This window comes from Dreissena polymorpha, chromosome 16 (assembly GCF_020536995.1).
Source record: "Dreissena polymorpha isolate Duluth1 chromosome 16, UMN_Dpol_1.0, whole genome shotgun sequence".
NCBI lineage: Eukaryota > Metazoa > Mollusca > Bivalvia > Myida > Dreissenidae > Dreissena > Dreissena polymorpha.
This window is the reverse complement of record NC_068370.1, coordinates 31,123,580-31,146,597: the sequence shown is the minus strand read 5'-3', so window position 1 is coordinate 31,146,597 and position 23,018 is coordinate 31,123,580. Positions and strand designations below refer to the sequence as shown.

The following is a 23,018-nucleotide window of genomic DNA, read 5'->3' as shown; positions in this document are numbered from 1 at the left end:
ATATTAATATCATGTTTCCATTTGTGAATGAATATGTTTGGAGAACTCAAACCTCTTGCATAAATTATACAACTATTTCTCGCGCGGAAACGCGTAGTAAGCGGGTATTGGGCTCCTAGTAGCTAAGCCGTATCGACCTGCATTTTTTACTAACCACCTTAGACGGTCGCTAAGCGACCATTTAAAAACCTGAACATTATAAAGCGTTGCAACGCAAAACGATTGAATAGGTTTGAGAGTTCTGTTGTTGTCGTTATATTTTGTGACACTACGAGGATTGCTTATATAAGTTTAAAAAACATCACTTATTTGATGAGCACGGACGGCCGAGTGTTATAACTTTTACTCCATGGGTCATTGGTTCGATGCCAACTGAGGGTTACTTTGTTTTTTTCTTTAATTTTCTTCTTTTTTTTACCTGGAGTTTTTTTTTCAATATAAAGCATTTTATGACAATCTTCAATACATGCCAAATCTGTGGAAAGGTACCTTTAAGATCAATTAAGTCAGACACGTATTGAGAAGTTTGGACGTTTGATAATTATACTAATTGGTTGATTAATAATTCATAAGAAAAATGGAATGCTAGGAGCAAGACTGCTTACCAGGTGTTAGCATTGATAATAAGGAATCGATGATTGTAAGGATGCGAGAAATTGCATATGCATTGTTTGAATTGAATGAAGTTTATTACATTCGAAAATTAATTCTTATATTTGATTTTATAACCTTGAATAATTATGTGGTGCGTGATTAAACGATTTATCACTAGAAGCAATCCGTACTGGTCTCCGATGGAGAGTTATAAATATTTATGAGAAAATAAGAAGCTATTTTATCACTATAACAATTACATATCCTTTAAATCTCATTGTTCATGCCAAACAATTCACTTATTTACAGATGGGTCGAATTGCTAAATGACTGATTAGACTGGGTATTTTAACAGAAACAAATTTTTGTCATTTTTATTTGTTTTAGTACAACATAAAGCTTCAACCAAAAATCAATATTATGAATACAATAATTTAATTGTGTTTTCCATCAGAAATTAACTTTTATGCTTTATCATCGTTTTTTGTAATTACAACATCAATCTTTTTCCATCAAACATAATAATTGAAAGTTCCGTCGCTAGAATCTACTTATTTTACTTCCATCTTGATGCATGGTTCATTATGGCTCACTTTCAACATTATATATACCTATCCGACGCTTTCTGTAAAGATTGTAAAACACAACAGTTACAATCATTAAACGTTAATTTCGATTGGACGCGCAGGTCTAGATTGAGTATTTCCATTTCGCTTCCGTTCTCGACTTCCGTTTTCCGGTCCAGGCAACGGATTCTGCCTAAAACTACGACTAACTTTATTGAACAGAGCATTCCGAAGTTCGTTGTTCTTAAACGCGTAAATTAATGGATTCCAAACACAGGCAGACTTGGCGAACATTGGTGCAAAGATTGCCACAGTTGGGGACAATTTGGAAACGTCATTGAACATCGTCCACAGAGATAACACGGCGTATGGCGACCAAGCAGCAAAAAATCCCACTGAAAAAGGACTATGTATGTTATAGATTTGTGTGTAGTGTTCATCGCCTTAATATGAATTAACGAACTAACGATCGAATAAATGTATTCAAAAGTTGTTTAAAATTTTCACGGACATCATTTAGCTTGAGAAATTACATGTTATTATAAAGCGTTCAGTTCTTATAACCGACTCATTTTAACGGGAATTATTTTACAAAATAACCGTTCTTGAGCTTAACTTCGCGTTTTACGAACATTAATCAAAACGGTTTGATGTTTATTGAGAGTGTGTGACAAGTTTGAAAAGTACTGTTTTTATGCTCGATTGAAAACGATACAGCAGCGTTTTCTAACAACCGTAAAAAACATTCATCTTTAGCAAACTTATTAGATTCATACTTATGCGAAATGAAGAGCAAATCTTACTGATCATAAGGAATGCTGACGAAGCCACGTGGATTTCCAGCAGTCGAGTCGCTGTAAGTGGCACAGAGACGCTGTTTATCCTGTGCTTCCGTACCTTCAACAAAATAATACGGGTTTCGAAGCATCTTTATATCGATTGTTTTATGAGCGTTCAGAATATTAACCCTTTAAAGTTCCATTACTACTCAAAATCAACGACAATTTCGTACAATATTTCTTAAATAAAGTCAAACAATTAAAAATCAGTGTTCCTTATGGCAATTGCCGAAATTTCAACGCCAGATGTGATCTGGTAAATTAGATGTTTGAAGATACAAAATGCTCGTTTTTATTATTGAATTGCATATTTAATTCCATTTTAATTTCCCGCAACTATATCTATTCATACGACACATTAACGTTTGTCTTATAATTAGACATTTACCTGTAAAAATATCCCAGCGTAGCTGACGAAGATAACTGTTCCAGAAACACAGAAAATCATAGTAAACAGTGCGTAGTTATATGACCTCACAGATGAATCTCCGTTCCTCCAATCTGGACCACAAGTTAGCCGGTTTGGCTCCAAATCAAAGTTTCCCCACCCTAGAAGAGGGGGCGTTGCCCAACACAATCCATAAACATAACATAGCACCAATATAAGTACACAATGAAATCGGGTTATTTTCTTTGCAATACGGAAGTTCATAATGACGATGAAACGATCGACAGCTATCACCGCGAGAATGGTCATATTGGCAACGGCCAAAACAGACATCATGAAGCCGTACGATGCACACATGACTTCGCCGAAATCCCAAAGCCCTCTGAAGCAGGGTATGATAATGAAGGGGAATCCTATTATGACCATAGACAGATCACCCCCTACACAACCCATAATAAACATATTCGTGTGCGTCCGAAGTCTAGGGGTCGACTTAAAAGTGAACAACACAGCCGAGTTCAATAAAAGTCCTAATATCATCAGCACCACGAACACAACCCCGATGACTATTTGACGATCGTCACCATAATGTGATTGATTTCCAAGTAACCGATCGTCACCAGATGGCGATTCTTCCCCAATTAATCCGTCAGTTTCGTTTTCATGGTGCATAGTTGTTTCATTCAACATTACGCCGCTAGTAAGCTTACACTTCAGCAAAAATTACTTTTTTGTTTGAATAAGCGATTGCTACAAATATCCATTTATTGGAATGCACTATTTTTTAAGTTTGAATAATAATAAGAAGGTTCCATTATTGAACACTGTACGACTTTTCCTGCTTAAGTTTTTTCACTTCTATACTTTAAGTAATTTATACGATGAACTTGTTGTTTCCTAACCTTCAAAAAGATATGCCATTGCACATTTTCCTCTTGGAAGACTTCGCCATAATTATGTTTTCGGTATCTACTGCTGTTTGTCTACGTAAATGATACACCAATAACCCATATCACGTGTAGTATCGGAACAAAAGTCATTTTAAGTTTGTCGTCAGCTTGCACTCGCTGTGACAAACACAATACAACAGAACATGTGTGTTACAACGTGCAAGTCCGAGCGAAAGCGCCTAAACTCTCCGTTGTCAGATATTAATTATGTATGGTATCGGGAATGGCAAATATTTCGTCAGCGAACTGCACACTCTTTGTAAACGTAAGCGGACGCGTATAAAATGATTCCCAATTCCGTGTAACAATACTATCATTATTTGTACACTTATTCAGCTCCGCTTGGCGAGCGATTATTCCACTTCTCAACTCATCTCGCCTACAGGCATACATGTAAGTATCACTCAACTCTGTAGAGATTGTATAGTTGACAGGAAGGGTAAACTAATAAATGTATGATCGCAATATTCATCATGGTCCTGAATATGATAGCTACTAAAACACTATCCTTTAATGAGCAGATAATCAATAACAGACTTCACCTGATGACAAATTATTGCGAACTGGTCCGTAGTTTGAAATTGACCGTTAACCATGCGTGAATTGGTTGCTTGACAAAGCTCAATAATTTTAACACTATGTCAGTTTACAGTTATCAAGAGTTAAGTCCGGTACAGCGCTTCATTAGAAATATACCGCATATCAATACAATCTGTCACTTTATCATGCGTAATAAAATCATTTTTTTTAAGTCAACACTACTTTAAACCTCTCAAACTTTGAATACTGATAAAACATGACCATTCATTTTACATCGGCCTTTATTCTTTAAATGATTCGACATTAATTGTATTTACAATTTAGGACCGGCGAATTTTCACAGCATTCGTAAATGCAACAAACACAAACATCTTGGAAAAAAAATAACGAATTTTGTATTTAGTTTTGGCCATATAACGGTGTCCAGAGAGTTTAGAAAAATATCAACACGATTGCAGATTCAATCTAAAAAAAAACACGAATAAACCACTTTAAAGCTAAGTATTATTATGTAAGATGTTCAACGATTTATTAACGAATTGATCAAGAATGATATGGTTTATGTTGCATACATGTGCTACATTGTTAGAAACTAGTGCCGTCGATCAATCTTGCGTTTGTTTTATAACTTGTTTATTTACAATTAATTCATGAATTCTTTGTTGCTATTCGTTGATTTATTTCACTTCAGTGCACTTCACTTCATATAAATTCAATATAGTAGAATATAATATTTTATAGGCATATTTTTGTTGACCATTTCTTTTCTAAGTAAGCGGTCATTTTCTAAGTTACAAAAACATGTTTAATGAACACTCACATAATTCTTTATAACGACACTCGCCGCTATTCCATTAGAAACAATGAAACAGCGTGGTTCCTGACGAGACTACGCGACTGCGCAGACTGGAGCTACGCTATCCGCATATGACGTAAGACCCATTTTTGCATAACGCGGGTCATATGTACGCGGAGATGTATTAAAACACTTCGTATTGGCAGTTTCCGAGAACTGACCACTCAATATTAAAATTGATTGATCTACCATTAATCAAATCAGTATTTTGATAAACATTCTATAAGCAATAGCTAAGCAATGAGTCGTTATTACAACGTGTTTACCTTTTTGTATCAATCATTATGTCGAAGATAAACGGGTCAAGTTGCCTCAATCAACAACTTGAGGTAAGGTAAGTAAAAACAAATACACAACAGTACAAAACAAACTGTTATAGAAAGGAAAACTAAAGTCTTTATTGGAGGCAAACAACGAACTTCTTTATATAATACCAAAATCATTATTATCTGACACACCATCACATTATTACGTGGTTCATTGCCTATATAACTGTTTTATAAAGTATGCGGCTTGAGCAAACAGGTACAAACAATGACGACCTCGTGGAAATGGTATACCGGTATACAGTTATTGAGTATGCGTATTATAACATAGTATTAAAGTGATAGCATTACGACCCATAACATGCATGTATTGTACATTGAGCAATTACTATGCTGATTAAAAACAAACTGGTTTGTAACTTTATAAATTCAACAACTCTAAGTCAAACTTAAAGCGATAGTTCAACGGTCTATCTACATATATATTAATAAGACAAAGATAAAAGATAAAACTCTTGATTATGAAGAGAAGTATGTAAGATAAATCAAAATTCGAAATAGATATTGTTTGTTTTTAATATCCTTGCATTTACCTTGAAAGCTCGTATGGAGGATCACTTTGGATATTTTTTTAAAATTCAAGGGGTATTAGGGGTACTACCACATTCCCTTTTATTTTGCTGAATAATTTATTGGGAATCGAAAGAACGCCATATTTACAATTAAACTTTTTCTCTGCAATAAAACCAATAAAAGATACCCAAGCAAGAAAATAGAATGGAATAATTAAACAAAATATGACAATTATTTGATCGTGATTGAGCGATATGTTCTCGTAGCTTGTATAACACTCTCTCCTATATGGACAACTTATTACGCCGGGCCGCAGGTACGACTCCCCGTAATCCCAGTAATCCTTTTTATATCGGCTTAAAACGACCCCAATGATTAGCGACGCTGTGCTGATAAGCGCCGAGCTTTGGAAGTTGCTAAAATGATAAAATGTACTCGACGTCAATTGTTCTACCTCAACAAGAAAATGAAGGTATACAAGTGATGCAATTGGCCCAAGCACCAAAAACGTTAATAAAACACCAATGAGTGGTATATTAAGAACTATGCATAACAACATTAAAAATACTAAAATGACCTTCTGCAATATTATATGGATGCGTTTAAAAAAATTGTTAAGTCGACTAGACAACGTGTCGATAATCTCAAGGTCAAATTGTCTCCATAACAATCCGGGCATACCAAATACATGCACATAATTTATTGTTAATCTCTTTCTGTTTATGAAGAAGCATCCGACGCATCCCCAGAGGAAACCGCTAAGTGGTCCGACTACAAAACAAACGAGTATGACATCAGCTGCACTAAAGTCTTATGTCGTTGCTCTTTCTGTACTCCTCAGGCAATAAAACGCAGCCCAGGGAGATGAATAGCACGGCAAATACTGTGTGAAGAACGTACAACAATGCGGTGATCACTCGGTTGTGGCCTTGTATGTTAAATAAAAGCGTTGCTCCAAGAATGGATGCGTACATTAGTGCCACCCACACAATAAGAAGTGGGATATTGAGAAGTAAGCACGCAACGGCCGCAGCTCGCCGCCCGAATATTTCCAGTCTCGACGGGGATCTACGGGCCGAAATTACGCGGGAGTCAATCATGCAATACAAGGTAAGCCTTGGGGATTTGCTCGTGTCCATGAACACTGCTGATGCTATGGATATGAAGATATTGCGAAGTTTTGGCGTTTAACAATAAAATGTGTACGTTTTTCATTTTACTTCGTCGTTTATGTTCCGGAAAGGCTTTCTCTATGTATGCACGGGCAGCTTCAATGTTGTCTTCGATCAATATAGTCACGTCTGCAGGCTTACTACCTTCAGAACAACCGAAACCACTTAAAACACTCTGAATTTGTACTTTCTTTTGTTCTGATAAGCTAGATTTTGAATTGTCTATAACTACAAAACTAGTTGTACGTACTTTTTGATTTCTTGGAAATAAAAAATTGACTACAGCTGGCCACCAATTTTCAATCTCCGTCATGGAATGAAGTTTAATTTCGCGTAGATGCTGAAGTAGGATTCATTGTCATCTTCGACGTCGTTCTGGTTTATATTTGTTGGATCAATCAATTTGATAACTAAATAGCTCGTCTTGTTGCTGTTAAAATTGGCCGTTACCCGCGTATATGTTGATCCGTTTTCTGAGCAATTCTTTGTAGCATCAACAATACAAATCATTTTACGCGCTGGGCAAGTTATGTCGTCGCCGTCGTTCATTGAAATACTCGCACATACTATTTTAAGTAGTGGATACACACAGTCCAAAGCTTCGATAAGTTGCTTCCTGTACACCTTGATCGTATCGGTTTCATCGGCGACAATCTTAATATCAGCTGTGCTTTCCATTATCTCTACGTATTATAGAAGTATTTGTTCAATAATTTATATGGCGACGGTTATGGCTTCTGTCAGGGGACAACGTAATCCGTAACACTCATATTTCTATTAAACCTGCTATATTATCCATCGACCTTAATGGTAGATTCAAACTAGTTAATACAATTCTCACAGTGTTTTGTTAATCAGTTCGCTCGTGACTAGTCTTCTTCATCTTCATAAAAGTGTCCTCTTATACGTCTTATCAATATTCCGATTTTAAACATGCCTTTAGTCTCTCCGCAAAGAGCTTTAAACTCGGTGACGCATTGCAGATTTATATACAGTGCTAATAACCGATGATTTATCACATAAAGAAAAATCGTCACTCCCCAGCTTTTAAATACGGCGATGTTTAAGTTAATCAATATTTTATTACTTTTATACGCATGTCCGTCGAATTTTCGAATGAAACAAATGAGAACCAATGAGTACCTATCTTATGTTCCCCTTATCAGTTAACATAAATTGAACTTAAGAAGATTATTAAATTTGCGTAGTGTTTAATGCTCGGGATGTGTTTGTTTTGTAAACCCATGTGCCCGAATCGCGATCGAAATGAAAATGAGCGTTTCATAAATCACGTCACTAGTCATATGATTAACTCGTGAAAAACCATGAAGTTGTTTTATTGTTTTTTTTCGACCAACGGAGATAATGTAAACAGAGATTTAATGGATTTACAAACACTGATCGTGCATTTATGTATCATGCCATTTTGGATTTCATGACAGGCTAGTTATGCATGCGCGCACGTGCATTTTTGGTTTTACTTTATAACGACGCCAATCTAATTGAAAGTCAAACTTATATCTGTATGACTTGTCTGTCATAAAGTATTGTGAAGAACGTATCGCAGTTCTTGGTACTTTATAATCAAAATATAACTTTTCGAGAATCATATCATAAGCATAAAAATTTAACGCGCAAATAAATCTGATGCATATCAAATATATATGGTTCATGATCATGTAAAGCATATGGTAAAGGTGTCTTTTATCATAAAGCACTCTTCTTTAATCATTTATTACTACAGTAAACTTTCAATCTGACTGCGTATTTCTTACATCGCGTTTCCTTTTTAACAATAGCGAAAAACCATTTTCCATGCACTACTGTAAATTCGCCAATTTATGAACTAATTTCTTCTGGACAAGCACCATGCGACATTGTATATAATTAATTGTAATATACCGTTTATTTTCAAATATCGAACTTCTATTGCTCGGTTCTCCATTGTTATCAATAGTCTGATTAACTAGTACACTACTTTTCTTCCAAAAAATGTTTGGCAATGTTCGCTTAGTTGAGTAGAGACGAATGGATCTTATTGATTTCTATAATTCCATTTCCATATTTGAGAGAGATTATAATTTGCGTAACGTAAAAAGAAGTTAACGAATAAATGGTAGGGCGACCCACTTATTGGAGATATTCTTTTTATTTCTGAAATAAACCACTACATGACCTTGAACAACTTACCTTTTAGGTTTTAACTGCCTATGAAGTCCCCAATACTCTAAGAACTGATATACATTGGCTATTTTGCGTTGTTTAAAAGAATAGGAAACAAAAATAGGCATATCGTTTTTCAACAAGGTTTAATATTTTATTAACATATCAAAATGTTAAGCCCCGTTGTGGGAAAACGGGGTATAATGAATGATCCGCCTTTACCGGGTTTTCGCAAAGATGAGACTTTTTTTAAACGCAATAGGCAAAACAAACTCGTTTTTATCTGGTTGTCCATTATATAACATAATTCTGAAGAAGTAAGTATCGACTATTGATTTCCATTCCTTTTCATTGGTACTAAAAATACTTAATACATTTAAGAAAGGAACATGTGTTGGTGTCTAAAAAAAGCTATGCTTAACAACTGAGAGTACCATAATATAATTAACAAGATAGGAGCCCATAGGGCACAGATGCCCCCTCATTCCACTTTTGTCTCAAAACTCCACATACCTTCATTTGAAAGTCATGTAGATAGACGCACGCGCCAAAAATCAGGTAAATATCTGAAAGCGTTACGTAATAAATTTCGTGAAAGCGTTATTCTCGAGAAAAGATGTCAGTTGAAGGCCCGTAACTTCGTCAAAAATCAATGGGTCGGAACAAAACCGAACTTGAGCAGTTACTCATTCAGGTATACTCTAACACACACACAAACTCAGGTAAATGTTTCAAAGCGTTAAGGACAAAATCCCGAAATGGAAATCCAGACGTGCAGACGGACTGACGAACGGACGGACAGTCCGATTGCTATATGCCAACCTATCGGGAGCATAACAACATCTTTACTTGATTTTTGTTCAATGAATCTGTTGCATAAAAAAAATCCAAAGTAATTACATGCCATTTTAATGCCAATGAAACGTACATACGAACTACGCACCCACTTTGTTAAACCGATCGTTTGCGAAGAGCTTAAAAAGATTTACGCCATTATATTACAATACCGCTTCTTAATCCTCAAAGATCTCGATATTATATTGAAGTATTTAATTCGATCGGACTACCAGTCTTTTGTTTGGTAGGTTAATGCGAAGGACAGAGTTAGTGGCCAAATATACAAAAATACGGTGTACTGTTTAAGTCATTATGTCTCTAAACGAAATGAAATACAATGAAATAAAACGTTCGCACATGCTAATCAGGGACAACACTTTGCCGTCGCATACCAGAGGCCTCCATTAAACCAAAAATGCCATAAAAGTACAACATGTAGTCCCTTATAAGCCTGTGAAGACTGTATAGGCTAATCTGGGATAACACATCACGCAAATTCATTAAGCCCTGTTTTCCCAGAACGTTGTTTATGTAATAAAATAGTATTACCGTTAAAATATCTTTTAATGTGAGTTTTTATACATGCCATATTATGTATATGGCTGTTAGTATTAATACTTTTCTAAAAAAGCTATGCATTTTCTTTTTGCGTAAGAATATTGGCTTGCTATCTTCTCGCGTTGAGACTTGTGTAATGCCTTCGTAAACTTCACGATTGAGACTGGTAGTCTATAATGCCTTCGTAAACTTAACGGTTGAGACTGGTAGTCTATAATGCCTTCGTAAACTTAACGGTTGAGACTGGTAGTCTATAACGCGTTCTTAAACTTCACGGTTGAGACTGGTAGTCTATAATGCGTTCGTTAATTTCACGGTTGAGACTGGTAGTCTATAATGCGTTCGTAAACTTCACGGTTGAGACTGGTAGTCTATAATGCGTTCGTAAACTTCATGGTTGAGACTGGTAGTCTATAATGCGTTCGTAAACTTCATGGTCGAGACTGGAAGTCTATAATGCGTTCGTAAACTTCATGGTTGAGACTGGTAGTCTATAATGCGTTCGTAAACTTCATGGTTGAGACTGGTAGTCTATAATGCGTTCGTAAACTTCATGGTTGAAACTGGTAGTCTATTATGCATTCCCAGATCGTTAGCTGTGAGTAATGTTCTTTTTTTTCTGTAGTAAACTTAACGTGTTTTGACTTGGTTACGTATGAGATCTGATATAAATATTGGGAGGTTAATCAGTTCATCTTTAATAACGTTTTATGAGCCTCTCTTTGGGAAAACGGGGCTTAATTTATGATTGGCCTGTGCAGTCTGCTAATCATGGACGACACTTTCCGCATTTATGGTATTTTTCTTTTAAGAAAGTCTCTTCTTAGCGAAAATCCAGCTTATGCGGAAAGCGTCGTTCCTGATAAGTCTGTTCGAGCTGCATTAGTTTGAGGAACATAGAGGGTGCAGAGTCAACGCGGTTTTCAGGGGATAAAGCACGCACGGGCTGGACAGAATGCAAACACCGTAAAGTACTTTACTTTTGCAAATGTCTCAAGTTATTGAAATACATTTGCAAAAATCTTTAGTGCATAAAGGACATTTGATCTCTGCAGTTTGTGCCGATATCGTATGGTATAAGAATAAATCCTTTAATACGTCTGAAATCGGTGACCAAAATTTCACGTTGCGTGACGCATAGTCGTGCAGTATACATGGAATTTTGAGCAAGAACATTAAATAAAATAATTCTGATGTATTTCACATTGCCATAAGCAGCATACAAATCTGTCTTTTATGCACTAGTTGAAATTCTAAAGAAAAAGTGTTTTAAAAGATATTTGGAAAAAAGCAGCACTTACCGGTGTGTTACATCCATTTACGTTTAATTGGAAAGACCCAACAAAGTCACGTGATCCTGCACCTACATTAAATCTGGTTTTCTAGAGCGACGCTCAAACTTAATTAGTATACGATGAAAGAAATGGCGCACCATACTTCAACAAAAACTATGGATTCAATTAAGCGGACTACGAGATCGTTAGATAAGTAGGTATTCATATGCCAGTGGAACTGCTTCCAATTTGGCAATTGTGACTTTATAAGTTTATTAAAAATTAATAGATCTTTTCGACATATTGACTTCTTTTATAAGTTATATAAGTTTTAATATTGTCGTACAGTTATATAGTAATTTAGATTCATCTTACGGATGACATTTGGACTATCGTTTGTTGTAGTTTTAATACAACGTTGTGGGTGTTATGGTTTTAGTGTTAATGAAGACAGTAACGGAAAGCTGAGGGCTAGGACTTTACAATACACACTGGAAAGTAATTCTTCAACGAAACATTTATAATTTAGTGTTAAAACAAGTGTGTTTCTACGGTCACTACAACAGAAACGCTTACAATTTTAGTGTAGTGTGTTTAAATATAATTCTTCTGATTACAGTAGTGTATATTGCAAAATAGGAACTAAAACATGTAAACAAGAAGTACTCAACTGCGCAACTGACATTTTTTTCTCCGTACTTGCGGCTGACGACGTCGCGTGCACGCGTACAACAGTGCGTTCGGATTAATCAAAATAAGGGAACTATTTAAATTACAAACAATGTCTGCAGAGACGCCTATGGACGAGACGGAAATCCACGATCTCGTGTTGATGTTTGCTAATTCCCGGATACCACGTGGCTCGGACGCCTTTCAGACGCTGAAATACGACTTTATGAGGGGCGACACGCCGGAACCGGTGCTTAAGGACGATACCAATGACGCATCCGCAAAGGAAAACCTCGACGAGGTCGACGGCATGGTCCCGCCTCCGCCCATGAAGACAGCGCTAAAGGATTCCTCCAAAAAGCCAAAGAAATCCGTGCGGATGACGACGCCGCCGAAGTCTCTATCGCACGTGCACTGGTCCGACGGAAACGATCGGAACTTGGCGTCTAGTCTAAAACCTACTCATTCCGCGCGACTGTTCGTGAAAACAACGCCGAAGCCTATACTAAAACACGAGGACAGCTTAGTTGTTGGCGGTGATATTGAACGCAAAACTTGATGATGTATTCGCATAAGACTACAAAGTCAAACCCGGACTGAGACTGCAAGGAGTCCAAAACGATTGTGTTCGAATTTCCCCTTAAAAGTTATTTGTTTCTGTACAATATTGTTCTGTTTAAATTAAACAATATTATTTATTACTACTGTACTAGAAACCGAAACCATGTATAAAAAAAAACCCGGAATATATTACTTTGCCAATTACCAAGCGATAGATTGAGACAAAATGTAATTTATGCGTAACATGAACGTATATACTGTTAAAGTGTGTGCGTATTGCGGTTTGTGCTTTTACTGGATATGTTTTGTTTTCTTAATGATAAGCAAATGGAATAAACATTTTTAAAGTATTTTAATACAAAATATCATTTTGCATATTGTAATAGAGTATTTCGTTTTAGTCGCATTGTGTTTTAATTTGTTCAAGTTCTTAGCATACGTAATGCCGTTGTTGCGTTTACAGGTGTCATCTCGAACGAAGAATTGATGTAAACAATATGAAATATTGTGTCACGCGGCAAACTTAACCAAGCAAGCCATGGTAATTAAAAGTGAATTTAAATAAAATAATTATAACTGCGCACTTCATCGATAGCTCCAAATTAATACATTGTATTATTTGTGTTTGTTACCTTTGCTTTGATTTTTAAAGAATATTTGAATGAAATTTATTTCTGTCATGACTCTTCGAGTTTCCTCATCCATGTTACGTTTTCATATATGCCTTAAATCACCCACTTAATGACGGAATAAACACGTTTCTGTTTTTTATCATTAATACCCCTCATAAATTGTATGTTCTTTTATAATATTGATACATATTCAAATTAATAAGTATTAACTGTCTGAAATGACCTATCTTTAGATATTGTATTTCATTTGCGACTCGAACATTAATCAATTAAGCTTTAAGTAAAGATATGCATCAAACGAGACTGTTGAATTAGCGCGTCCAAATCACAATAGGTATTAATTTCAAAATAGGTCGGTTTAAATCTAAGGACTGTAACCCCATATCCCGTTAAATTTATTATCTGAATGGCTTGAATGCATTTTGGTGGTTTCGTCCGCTTTTATTTGATTCTTATTCCGCTACGTTTAATACACTCAATGCATGAGGTATAGAGGCTAAAGTGCACTTGATTCATTGTTTGATACGACAGTGCTAAATTAATAATATATGTAGCAGGAAAACAAACATGGGATAGTATTGTTTAAACAATTACTATTATTTAAATCGAAACTAAGACTTCGTGAATTTCTATTTCGAATCGTAAAAATTCAAAGTTGTTAACACGCGATGATTTCGTTCAATTGTTTGGTAATAAGTTCATTTGCTGTATTTCAAGTATAAAACTAACAAAACTTTATCGAGCATATTAAAGCAGTTTTTAATATAACATATGTAATAACTGATTATCTTTATTTCGCCCATTTATGCATATGATTGTACATTTGTGTTTTTGCTTGTGTTGTACAATGAATGCAATCAAATAAATTGCATTTATTAATTTAACACAGATTGGTTGTTGTTCAATTGTAACAATTTTTCTTAAGTATTGTACTTTAAAAACAAATCGCAATACTTAGTTGACCTCGAGATTATTATACCCGTGACGTTCTTTCATAAAAGACGAAATGAGTTAAAAGATTTATCATTTTGTTCATTTTAAACGGCACTCGACAAAGAGCTCTATTAACTTTCTATTAACAACGGGCAGATAATGCAGACAGTCCACAAAGTGTTGATAACTTTGTAGGCTGCTGTTTGCACTTTTTATTAATTTCAAACAAGGGGAGATATCTTAAAATACAAAAGAACAATTTAACCAATTGAGCCTTGTTCTGAGAAAAACTGGGCATAATACATGTGCGTAAAGTGTCATCCCAGATTAGCCTGTGCAATCCGCACAGGCTAATCAGGGACGACATTTGCTTTTATGACATTTTTGTTTAAATGAAGTCTTTTCTTAGCAAAAATCCTATTTTGGCGGAAAGTGTCGTCCCTGATTAGCCTGTGCGGACTGCACAGGTTAATCTGGGATGACACTTTACGCACATGCATCATGCCCAGTTTTCTCAGAACGCGACTCAATTTATCTTGTACACAATATTACTACCTAAGCATCGGTGATTTCGGTCAAACATTTTAATCTGTTTCATCTATACTTATATCTATGTAATGAAATATCCATTTAATATGCAATGCTTTTAAGCAATAAAAAAGTATCCATAAATATCACGTATCTCTTAAGGTTGTTCAACTAGGTTTAGTGTTCATGCCATTATACTAAACACATTAAACAGTGGATATGAATGGCGTTAATTGACTGCTGTTAGTTATTAATCGTTTGTCATATTATTTTCATTAGTCCTTTTAACCACTTACCTACTGTATGTATTTGTGATGGTGTGGTACCTTGTTGTTTGTAATGATATAGGAGTGCATAACGTATTTTCTTAAGAACAAGCATAATATTGCATTAAAAAAACGTTATTTACAACAATTAAATATATATAAAAAACGTATAATATATAGACAACCACCAGCAATGAATTAACATACGAAGCACATTTCTTTTTGACAAAACTATTATTTTAATATATTTCATACAGCTGATTGCTACTGTTTCCTTGAATGTTTTTTTTAAAATAAGACAATCTAGCTTAAAGAATCATGTAACAGCAATCATTATGGAACAAAAAGTTGCAAAACAAGGATGATTGAAATACGCATTTTAAGCCATATTTTGCAAAGTCATCAAGTGGTCGTTTAAACGTTTGTACCGTGTATGTGTGTGGCCATAAGTTGTTACTTCTGTCGGTGAGAAAAAGATGTTGTATTCAACGGATACCAAGTATTTTACGTTGGCGGGTTGGACGAATAGATGAGGACAATTTATCGTTAATACAGATTCCACAATATTGAACCAGTCACATGATTATTGTGTTCACTCATATATGTCTTGATAAACGTACTGTAGTTGGAATTATGAATAATTGGTCATTACAAGATACATGCACGTGCCTTTATCTTTTAAAACATACACTGAAACGATTTTAATTAAAATAACTCCATACTTCTAAGTGAGAGGAAGTATCCACAGGTTAAATGAAATTAATTATTCGAAGAATTATAAAAAATATATAGTGTGATATACATGTATGTTTTCTGAACTCTAACGAAGTTCAATTGCAGACAAACAACCCGCTTACTCATTGATGACATAATTTGGTTGTTTCCCAGTGTTTTATTGCTCGCTTTGGTCGAAATATAATATTGAGGGCAAACAGGTTGACTGACACAACAAAGTCAATCATATAATGAATATCTGGTTGCGGCATGGTCTATTTTTGGTAAACGTTCCCATTGTGTTTAGTATTGATTGGAGTCAAGATTTACTAAATATAGAACTTGTTTACTTCGAGGATTACAATGTCAAACAGTTAACTCTGAGTAAAATATCGATTTGATAAGATTTACGCAAAATTATAATTACAAAAGTCGCGGTATGGAAGCACAGCTCTAGCAGACGATTATATCACCTCCCACAGAAGCCATTTTTCGCGAGCATTATATATATGGCATACAATTTAATATATTGTAAGCTATGGAAATTACTTTTCTACCTTGACCTTCAGTTGTGACCTTGACTTTTGATAAACTTTAACAGACGACCATGGATCATGTGGACAACTGATTTGTCATTTAAGATGTTTTCATAATTTCTCGGGCTAAAAAGAAATATTGATAAAAGAACTAACGGAGGAGAAAACAAACGTAAATCCGTAATATCCCCCTCACGTCGTCAAAGGCCGGCCTACTCTGAGGTTAGAAGATGGCGGAATAAAGCATTGACCATTGACGGTGCTTTAATAAATGCTTACATAAATATTAGTTCTGATAGGAAACATAATATGAACAGACGATATAATAACTTTATTTGTTAAAGGTGTAATTCACAAATTAAAAGTAGTGATGTAGATAACAATATTGTATTGCAATGTTATACAAGTCAGGATCATGCTAATAAATTGAACATTCAAATGAAGCTAAGAAACATACATTTTTCCGAAAAACAACCATAGTCATTTTTGTAAGACCCCTTTGATTACTGTGCGAAGTAAATTATACTTCAAAGCGGTTGAAAATGACAAAAATCTTGTCACAACGACTTGTTATTAATTAAGGCAACATAATAATTTGAGTGATTGATTACACTTCTTCGGCATTGTTCATATGAAACTATTAATGACCTCAATGTAAATGCAAAACGCTTTTAAAATATGCACTTTAAGACGTGAAGCCTTCATTTCAGATGTTCGAACGAACTCAATTGGTCAAGTTGTACAAATTGTACAAATGTCCGTTCAACATATGGACGTTTTTTGATCAGCTTAACGCTCAGTAATTTATTATCAAAAACACACATTTTAATCATGAACAATCAAATTGTTTATTGGAACATCAGTAATAGAGTGTACAATCAACGTAAATTGTAAGTTGTTGGTAAGTACTAAATAACAATATAAAGCACGACGAACCACTATGTAGTTACAATGTAATAATTTTGAAATTCGTTTAAAGCTAGAAAAATAATGTATCAAATGCATACAGCATATCTAAAAACATTTATACGGTAACCAAATACCACTTTTTGCATACTTCAAATCTACAACAGAGACAAACTTTAAAAAATAAATAAACTTTCAACATTTTTTTTACTAACTCTTTACAGCTTTGCAATAATCAAATTACACGAAAGAACCTTTCATCTTATGCGAACAATCCTGACCATCCGTGCTCTATTATATCACTACCATAGCCAAACATTACGTCATTTGTTTTTCTAGTTTTTCAAACAAAATACACTTACAAAATAATGGTTGTTTTAATTCAAAACTGTGATTGCGGATCATAGATTAATAGAGATAAGAAATTAACATGCAAAACATGCTCGTAAAAATGTGTAGTACAGTAGATGTAAAACTGGATTTGAAACAAAACTAAGCGCACTAATAGTACAAACGTGTGCATTTACTATTAAAGTAGTATTTTGCGAAATTCGACAACATATTTAATGATTAGAACATTTAATTTATCAAATGTACACATAGATTTGCAGAAAAATTGCCATCAGCACAGGGTACATAAAAAATAATAAGTATGACATAAAAAAGCTTAATGCTGTTTATTGTTATCGAGACGTACACTGGAATGAACAAGTGGAAACAAAATATATATTCACAATGGCTGGGGATTGCTTTATTAGTTTTGGGTCAACTTATTCGAGGGACGTTGTCATCATATTAAAAAATACAAATTACAGTAATTTCAGTTGAAAATGATTATGAACATATGATATCCATTACTCTTATTTTCTGTTCCAATCAGTTCAAAATACTAACCTTATACGGCCCAATTGATATTGGATTTTTGTAAGTAATTAATACCTCGATAGATGATATCAAACAGCACTACTGTATTCCTATATATTGTTAGACACGTTAAATGATATTTTTGATAGCCAAATACAGTTTGTCATAAATGATCAATTTTTCTTAGAAACACATAATCGAGATTTGAGGCAAAACCATCTCTTATTCCAGTCACAAAAAGAAAATGGAAAGAATAAACATATCATAAATTGAAATATTAGAGCACTGACTGAAGAAAATAGAGAAATATTAACTACACCAAAAATGAACAGGCAGGAAACTATGAAAGGTTGCTTTATACGTTCCCGTTATAACAATTTATACGGTAACAAAATAGCACTGTTTACATACTTCTTATCTACAACTTACAAAAACTGTCTCCAATTTTTGAATTTATATATTTTAAAATAAACTTTCAAATTTTATTTTACTAACTCTTTACAGCGTTGCAATAATCAAATTACAAGAAAGAACCTTTCATCTTATGCGATACAATCGTGACCCTCCTGGCTCTATAATATAACTACCATAGCCAAATATTAGGTTATTGGCTTTTCTAGTTCTTCAAACAAAATACACTTACAAAATAGTATTTGTTTTAATTCAAAACGGAGATAATGGATAAATATAGTTTATCAAATATTTTGAAACACAAGTCATTTAGGCAATGAACTTTATTAATAATTCCACCAAGTGCGCGTCTAGCTGCTTTATCTAAAATGTCACACTTATGGGTAAAGTCATTTTTGTCGTGGAACAGTATACCAAGGTATCTGTATTTATGAACTGTTTCAAGAATACTGTATTTAGCCTTCAAAAACGTAAAACCATATTCACAACTAGCGTTTTGGTTTCATTAAAACTAGTTTGTAAATCAAACGATCGGCCGGCTTTGGCAATTATTGTCATTTATTACTCATTGCTCAATTTTGCCAAATCAAGACACTTACGCGTTCTGTCCAACAAGTAAAAAAACATATTTACAATATTGTGATTGTCAATTTCAGCAGTTAACGTAGTTCTCTTTAAGACCTGTGCTATATGTTACAAAACTCTGCTGAATTAGGTACGCAACATCGTTATTACAAAACAACACCAATAGCTGAGCCCAGCAGATTGCAGTAATTGCATTAATTCACCGGTTGAAAATTATACAGATTTATGTTCTCGTGTACAAGTGAGCAGACCTGAAAATACAATATAGGTTTGAATGGATTATAATTTTGATTGATTTGAACAGTCACATGTAAATACCAGCCACAGGTACATCAAATACAAGCCGAAAGATTTCTACGAATATACATATTATAATCAAAAGTATATACTACGACGATTTTTATTATTATAAATAAAAATTAACCAAAACATATACAACATTGTTTTGCCATTTTATAATACAACAGTTCTGGTTCTTAAACTGCTTGTACAAACAATAAAAATATACATGTGACAAATCTAAATCTTAATACACAAAGTCAATAATTCAGGAACAGGTTTTGAATGACAAATAATGAGAGTATCTCCAGGCTAGAAATTAGAGCCGGTTTATAAATTGAAACTCTAAATAGTATTACCTCAGAAACGTAGCATTATGTGCCAGTTTCGCGATTTATCATCCGTTTATGTATTGAGCCCATGACTGATACAATCTCTGCGAATTTGAGACGAAGTTCTTTTCTAAAATGAAGAAAGCAGATAATGTTTTAAAGAATAAAACATAAGTTGGTTTGTAAAGTCGAATACAAGAATTTTAAACTATGCAAACACAACGGTACAAGAAAACTACAAACAGTATTTTGAAATTTGCATAATACACATATCTTAGAAGTTATCCTAGAGGCAGGCGTAAGTGCAACACGCGACTTCAAGAGGAATAAGTAACGTTTTGAAATAAAAATGAATATGATTGACACAGAAAGAGAAAATGCAATTGTACATTCAAGAGAAGCCCATTTCCAAACACGTTTTGAAGCATACAACAATATGGCATTTTTAACTTTGACCGTCATATTTCAAATTCCGAATTTTTCCATTTTATTCGAACTAGTTTCGTAAATTGCTTAATACCTCCCAATAACTGTCAAAGAAATGCTGCAGACATTTTGAATTTGTTAAATATTTGAACTTGAGACCTCTTGCTCAACAACTTGCATGTTGTGAGATAATACAATGGTCCTTGAATTCATAGAAACATTTTGTAGATTATGCATTTTATCGATTTTAAGACATTATGAATATTTGACTTAGTGATTTTAGTATTTGCCTTGACCATTCACATTACTATACATTTATGACATGAATTCTAAACTGGTAATCATCTTTTGCAAGGTAGACGACAGGTTCAATTAAATACACAAAAGTTGTGATAGATGGACATGAAACTTAAAGTGAACACATTTCAAGCACAAACCAAGTGGTAAGCTATATTGTAAAATAATGCTTCCATGAGATCAACTGTGAGCCATAAATACTGTAGGTCAAACAAGTCTTAATATTTCAAAGTTAATTTAAGAGGAAAGATATCATATTCTTTGTCTTGACACAGGACGTTTCAAAGATGGATTATCAATTGTGTGCACAAGAACTATGGAGGCCACACCTTGCGCTCGTTTAAGAAACATCTCATGTTCAACTAAAATGTGTTTACACAATTTCCAAACTTTTTTATTTATATTCTTATAACTGAACAAGTGAAACCACTTAAGTAAAACGAAGTTGAAAATAAGTTGAGAAATTGTGAGAACTGAAATAAAATTCATTTAAAAATGAAGTACTATGATTAGGGAAAAAATAAAACAATTCTGTGCATTCGTTAATATTGTAACGATAAAATATCGTATAATTCGGTATATTTGTTAGATCTTAAATTCGTGGATTTTTTAATAGTGTATGATATACGACTTCGGACGTAAACGTTAATCTAATATTTGACTTTGTGGTTGAGAGTAAAATCCACGAAAATTACTGTTGACATACACTATTGGTTTCAGAGTGTAAAGGTTACTGATCAGATTTGACCAATGGTGTTTGCACATAAGATCGATCACAAGGAACACAGGTTTTTGAGAGATAATTACTCGTATTCCCAGCAGCCGAGCATCACATCGTACACGTCCTCGTCACACAGCGGGGGTTTCTCCATTCGCTTACCGTCCTCAATCAAGAACTTGAGAATCTCCTGATCACGCTTGCCCTGAATACATTACAAGCATGCATGTGAATACAAGACAGGCATGCATGTGATTTTATTGAGAATCTCCTGACCCCTCTTGCCCTGAATGCATGACAAGCATGTATGTTATGTACTGAGAATCTCCTGACCTCGCTTTCCCCAAAAACATGGCGTGATATTTAATATTTTTTAACATCTCGCCCCATTGCTGCAAACAGGTGTGCCTTCTTTTTTCAATGTCACGTGGTTCCTTTTTGTACCAATGAGGCGATAGTCAGCAATTTCATCCAGCTTGAGAAAGGGGATACCGTTAATATAGGCACAACTGAAGTTTTTAAATGCTTGGATATTTTTAACTTATGGCTGAATGGTTTATTTGCAAAGATACATAAATGAGGTCAAATGAATTGTTTGATATACGCATTATATTAATAAAGCATACGTTTTTATTAGGTTATATTTATTTGTATTACCATATAAAATATTGACTTCTGAATTAACTATGAGTGTGAATATGTATAGCTCATTAACGCAATATACAAATGTAAAATCTTAAAGCAAATTTGTACAAAGACTAAATACTACAGATACTACCGACAAAGTTTTAAACAACATCTCCAGAGACAAGAGGCTAAAACAGCAAGTTTCTTGAAACGCAAGAGAGCTGATAAAATCAAAGATGAGAATCTAGTCTGGCTAACGTAAATAAAAAGAAGAAGAAAACTAACTTAGATAATACATTGCAATTATAGTGGCTTATTGACGAACAAGAAATCTAAGCGACAACCAAATACAGTGGTTAAACAAAAGATTATTTTAATAAATGCAAAAACAATTTTATTGTGTGCATTTTGTTGAGGAAAGGATTCTACAATAAAAAGCAAATATGAAAGTAAAAAATGATCAGAGGTAAGAATGTGGCTTATGAAATGTAGTTTATTGCAAAAGAAGTTAAAGTTGTGAATAAATGGTGTACGTTGTCAAAACTGACCGATCAATTAAAGAGCGGTTGACGAATCATGAGGCGGACAAAAGATTGCAGAGAAAAAAAAACATATTGTGGCGCATTTTCAGTCAAAGGAACAGTATCCAAGATGGCAAATTGACCGAGTTAGAACAAATCCAAAAGCGATCTCAATGGTACATTAAAGTACTTTTACTACTACTTCTACCACCACTACTACTACTTCTACTTCTACCACTACTACTACTACTACTACTACTACTACTATTACTACTACTACTACTACTAATTATACTACTACTACTACTACTACTTCTACTACTACTTCTACTACTACTTACTACTACTTACTACAACTACTACTTACTACTACTACTACTACTACTACTACTACTACTACTACTACTACTACTACTACTACTACTACTACTACTACTTACTACTACTTACCGCAACAACTACTACTACTACTACTACTACTACTACTACTACTACTACTCCTTCTACTACTACTGCTACTACTACTACTACTACTACTACTACTACTACTACGACTACTACTACTACTACTACTACTACTACTACTACTACTACTACTACTACTACTACTACTACTACTACGACTACTACTACTACT

General features: G+C 34.3%; 3 protein-coding genes across 3 annotated transcripts in view; 1 reads left to right on the top strand and 2 right to left on the bottom strand.

The window, feature by feature from the left end:
* Positions 1-967: 967 nt before the first annotated feature.
* Positions 968-4,016, bottom strand: LOC127861446 (visual pigment-like receptor peropsin). Its single transcript, XM_052399949.1, has 3 exons — positions 2,388-4,016; positions 1,964-2,057; positions 968-1,555 (listed from the first exon to the last, which is right to left on the bottom strand). Exons 1-3 carry the CDS (start codon positions 3,075-3,077, stop codon positions 1,254-1,256), a joined length of 1,086 nt encoding a protein of 361 aa, XP_052255909.1. The 5' UTR covers positions 3,078-4,016; the 3' UTR covers positions 968-1,253.
* A 7,541-nt stretch (positions 4,017-11,557) lies between these two features.
* Positions 11,558-13,156, top strand: LOC127861451 (uncharacterized). The gene is made up of 2 exons (XM_052399955.1): positions 11,558-11,794; positions 12,016-13,156. The coding sequence occupies exon 2, from the start codon at positions 12,358-12,360 to the stop codon at positions 12,802-12,804; it is 447 nt and encodes a 148-aa protein (XP_052255915.1). The 5' UTR covers positions 11,558-11,794; positions 12,016-12,357; the 3' UTR covers positions 12,805-13,156.
* Positions 13,157-19,786: 6,630 nt separating this feature from the next.
* The window catches only part of LOC127861746 (tyrosine-protein kinase ZAP-70-like), a 7,791-nt gene continuing 4,559 nt past the window's right edge, over positions 19,787-23,018 (bottom strand). The window contains exons 3-4 of the mRNA XM_052400427.1: positions 21,323-21,438; positions 19,787-19,922 (exon numbers count right to left, since the gene is read on the bottom strand). Of these exons, the coding sequence (XP_052256387.1) occupies positions 19,835-19,922; positions 21,323-21,438 (204 nt within the window). The 3' untranslated portion in view covers positions 19,787-19,834. The remainder of the gene's footprint in view (positions 19,923-21,322; positions 21,439-23,018) is intronic.

Excerpts from the sequence above, each read along its gene's own strand:
- LOC127861446 (XM_052399949.1), bottom strand. The coding sequence starts at position 3,077 with ATGTTGAATGAAACAACTATGCACCATGAAAACGAAACTGACGGATTA. Across the intron at positions 2,058-2,387 it reads ACGCTGGGATATTTTTACAG|GTACGGAAGCACAGGATAAA; the intron begins GTAAATGTCTAA and ends ATTTTGTTGAAG. Across the intron at positions 1,556-1,963 it reads GTCAGCATTCCTTATGATCA|TGGGATTTTTTGCTGCTTGG; the intron begins GTAAGATTTGCT and ends GTCCTTTTTCAG.
- LOC127861451 (XM_052399955.1), top strand. The coding sequence starts at position 12,358 with ATGTCTGCAGAGACGCCTATGGACGAGACGGAAATCCACGATCTCGTG.